This window comes from Hydra vulgaris, chromosome 09 (assembly GCF_038396675.1).
Source record: "Hydra vulgaris chromosome 09, alternate assembly HydraT2T_AEP".
NCBI lineage: Eukaryota > Metazoa > Cnidaria > Hydrozoa > Anthoathecata > Hydridae > Hydra > Hydra vulgaris.
The window spans coordinates 6,278,652-6,282,500 of NC_088928.1; the positions used below are offsets into that span (position 1 = coordinate 6,278,652).

Below are 3,849 nucleotides of genomic sequence, written 5' to 3' on the forward strand. Positions count from 1 at the left end.
ATGATGTTTGCTAATGACATTGTGATCTGTAGTGAGAGTAGGGAGCAAGTGGAGGTAAACTTGGAAAGATGGAGGTATGCTTTGGAAAGCAGGGGAATCAAAGTGAGCAGGAGTAAAACAGAGTACATGTGTGTGAATGAGAGGGCAGACGGTGGACAGGTCCACTTACAAGGAGTTGATTTGGTGAAGGTCGACGAGTTTACCTACTTAGGGTCGAGGATACAGAGTTATGGAGGAAGTAAAAGAGAGGTAAAGAAGAGAGTGCAGGCAAGGTGGTGTGGATGGCACAAAGTGTCTGGTGTGATCTGTGATAGAAAGTTGTCGGCTAGAATAAAGGGTAAGATCTATAGGACAGTAGTGAGACCTGCTATGTTGTATGGACTGGAGACAGTGGCTCTGACAAAGAGACAGGTGAGGGAGATGGAGTTGTCTGAGATGAAGATGTTAAGATTCTCATTTGGAGTGACGAAGAAGGATAGGATCAGAAATGAGTTTATTAGAGGATCAGCACATGTAGCATGTTTTGGAAATAAAGTTAGAGAATCGATATTAAGATGGTTTGGACATGTACAGAGGAGACAGGAGAGTTTTATTGGCAGGAAGGTTTTGGGGATGGAACTTCTAGGTAAGATGAGGAGAAGTAGACCGAAGAGGAGGTTCATGAATGCAGTGATGGAGGATATGAGAGTGGTTAGTGTGTCAGTGGAGGACACTTATGACAGGGCTAAATTGAGGAGTTTGATCCGCAGTGGCGACCCCTAAACGGGAAATGCCGAAAGAAAAAGAAGATATTGTAATCTAAAACTATATTTACATATATTTACAAAGCTAATGAAAAACAGTTTTTAATTTGCTAGCAGATTTTCTTTATCTGTATTTTGAATCGGTTCATGATTGGTGGTTACTTTTACAATACCATTCTCATGTTTCTCAGTTGCTTGAATAGGAAGCCCTATAATATTTAAAACTTTATACATGAAAAGCTTATTTTCAAAATACGGTATGAGCAACTTTGCTTTTATGGCTGTGAATATTATTTAAATAAATAATTAGCGCATGAAAGAGCACTTAATTTATATTTCTTAGATTATACATAATTATTTGTTACTATTAGTTACTTTTTAATTTAAGTTTTTTAAGTTGGCACACAAAAACAAAATTGCTCGTACCACGTTTTGAAAGTAATCTCTTTAAAAGTACAGTAAGAGATCGTCCATAAAGTACGAACGCTCGGAAAGGAAGAGGGGGTCTGCAAATGGCGTGTATGTGATGGGAGGGCAGTGGGTCAATTATGAAAGAAATAGATGAATAGGTTAAAAGCGTAGGTACTTTTAGGGAGGAGTAGGGTACTCAAAAAAGCTTATTGCAAAGTGCAGGAGGAAGGGAGGGGGGAGAAGAGGGAGTGGAAGAAACAAAAACGTACGTAATTATTGGACGAGCCTTAACATTAATAGTTTTATAAACTTATTTTGTTTTATAATTAGCATATAAACAAAGTTGTGTGCGATACTTTTTATTTCGTTATTTCTACTTTGTATAAACTAGTATTTTTATTAACTATTATATAATTAGTTATTTTATTTATAAAATGTTTTATAAGTAAAAAATATTTAAAAAAAATAAAACTTACGGGAACTACAAAAATGTTTTTTGTAGCATAAAAAGGTTGGCACCAATTTTTTTGAAACCAACAAAAGTTTTTTTGAAACCAGTAAGATAAACAAAAAAAAGAATAAAGCTATTGAGATGAATAAGCCGATTCTTGTTATAAATAAATTTTGTTCAACTAAAAAAATACAAAAAATGTATTTAATTACTACCTTAGTAGAACTTTCTTACTTTTCTTTTTTTTTTTTTTTTAAATTGAACAATTTAATTATTTCAAACAACTTTTGGAAAAGTTTTTAACTTTATGCGGGAATCATTGACGGATCTAGCATTTGTTTGGTGTTTGAGATATGAAATTTTGGGCTTTTTTATTCCCAGCCTCCAATCATCTCAAACACCAAAAAATGTTTATCTCAAACGCCAAAAAATAGTGGATCTGTAACGGTGGAAATATGGTGTAAAACTGTTTGCTTCTGCTCCAGTAGCGTTGAAAATTTAGATGATCAGAATATAAGTTAAAAGTTGTTTACTTGTCTAATTGCCAGCTTTAAAAATTATTTATTTAAACAAATCTTAATTGTACTTGAGATCTGTTCAATTAAATAATTGTAAAACACATAAAACTGTTTTAAACACGTATCAAGCAGTAAAATTAAATATAGGTGCAAACAACTAAAACAACAAAAATAGTAAGTATTTATAAATTAATAATTAAGTAATAATTAAATTTTAAGTAAAAAACCAAGTTAAATTACAATATTTCAATTAAATAACAAACCTTTTATGCTTTTTTTTTTTAAATTTTCGTATTCATTTATTTTTGTGTTGCTAACATATTCACAACAACATATTTCACAGTTTTTGTATGAAACACCTTGTTTTAAATCACCATTACACAAACAAACAGCGCACGAGACAGGTCCATCGACAGTTTTAAATATATCTGAGCCATCTTTGTCTTTACCGCACGTTAATTGTTCGCCTGTTATCGATTTTGAAAATGTTTTTCTTATGTATAAAATGAAAAAGGGTAGTAATAATAACTGAAAATTCATTTCATTAAAAGTATACTTCGACAATGATGAGTTTGCACTTTAAGTCCTAAATATTTTCTCTTTCTCAGATGAAAGTTTAAATGTAATTCGCAATTTATAGTAAATTTAAAATCACGTAATGAGGGAATTTCTTCAATAATTTTTTTATAATTCAACATGTCGTAATAGCAGACTGAGAAATGAACAAAAAAAAAATACTGGAAGTTTGAAAAAAAAATTATTAATTGTGTTGTTTTGGTCTAATAGAAACAACTAGAAAAAGCGATGATTTTCTATTTATTCTATTCAATTAGTTTTATAACTTGGAGAATAAAGGAAACATCTTGAAATTTACATTAGTAAGACAATTACTCATCATTACTCATCATTACTCATACGTTAATAATACTGTATTGTAATACGTTCTTTATCTATTGTCTTAAGCATAATGTTAATCTGTAATCTGTCAAAAGCAGAATGATGCAATATAATGGTGTAATGTCATAAGCATACATTTCTTTTGTCATATGCATGCCGATGTCTCCGCGCTAAATCGCTCTATCAACAATCTCCGCGAAAAACATTATTGGTCCATCTGCAATCTCCGTTAAAAACATTTTTGGTCTATCTGCAATCTCCGCGAAAAAAACAATTATAGTCTATCTGCAGTTTGCGCCAGCTATACTTTTGAACTTTCTGTGTTCTTTGGGTGTATAAACTTTTAATCATATACATATTAAATTGATCTGCAGATTTTCTTACTAAAAGCCTAATTTTTTTAAGTTTTGATAGAAAATAAACTACGTTGTTATTAAAGTTACACAATATTTATGTAGTTATATGTTATGTTCTTTTTATTATCTTTCTGTACAGCATAATCTTTCTGTTGCGTTGCTGTTAAATTAGATAACAGCAAAATTACTGAATTCGTTTACTTAGTTTTTAGAATTTAATTTATTATATTTTGAATATTTTTCTTATGTTTTTTGGAATTAGTTTTAATTTTTACTTCTTGAAAATATATTATAGATATATATATATATATATAATATATATATATATATATATATATATATATATATATATATATATATATATATATATATATATATATATATATATATATATATATATATTATATATATATATATATATTTTATATATAATATATATATATATATAAATATAAATATATTATATATATTTA

At 29.4% G+C, this 3,849-nt stretch overlaps 1 protein-coding gene and 1 non-coding gene across 2 annotated transcripts; one reads left to right on the forward strand and one right to left on the reverse strand.

The window, feature by feature from the left end:
• On the forward strand, positions 1-762 carry LOC136085217 (uncharacterized). The gene has a single exon (XM_065806505.1). The coding sequence runs from the start codon at positions 1-3 to the stop codon at positions 760-762; it is 762 nt and encodes a 253-aa protein (XP_065662577.1).
• Positions 763-791: 29 nt separating this feature from the next.
• On the reverse strand, positions 792-2,726 carry LOC100207954 (uncharacterized). Its single transcript, XR_010640975.1, has 3 exons — positions 2,387-2,726; positions 1,631-1,786; positions 792-952 (listed from the first exon to the last, which is right to left on the reverse strand). It is a non-coding gene; the product is annotated as an uncharacterized LOC100207954 (transcript).
• Between the last annotated feature and the right edge of the window lie 1,123 nt (positions 2,727-3,849).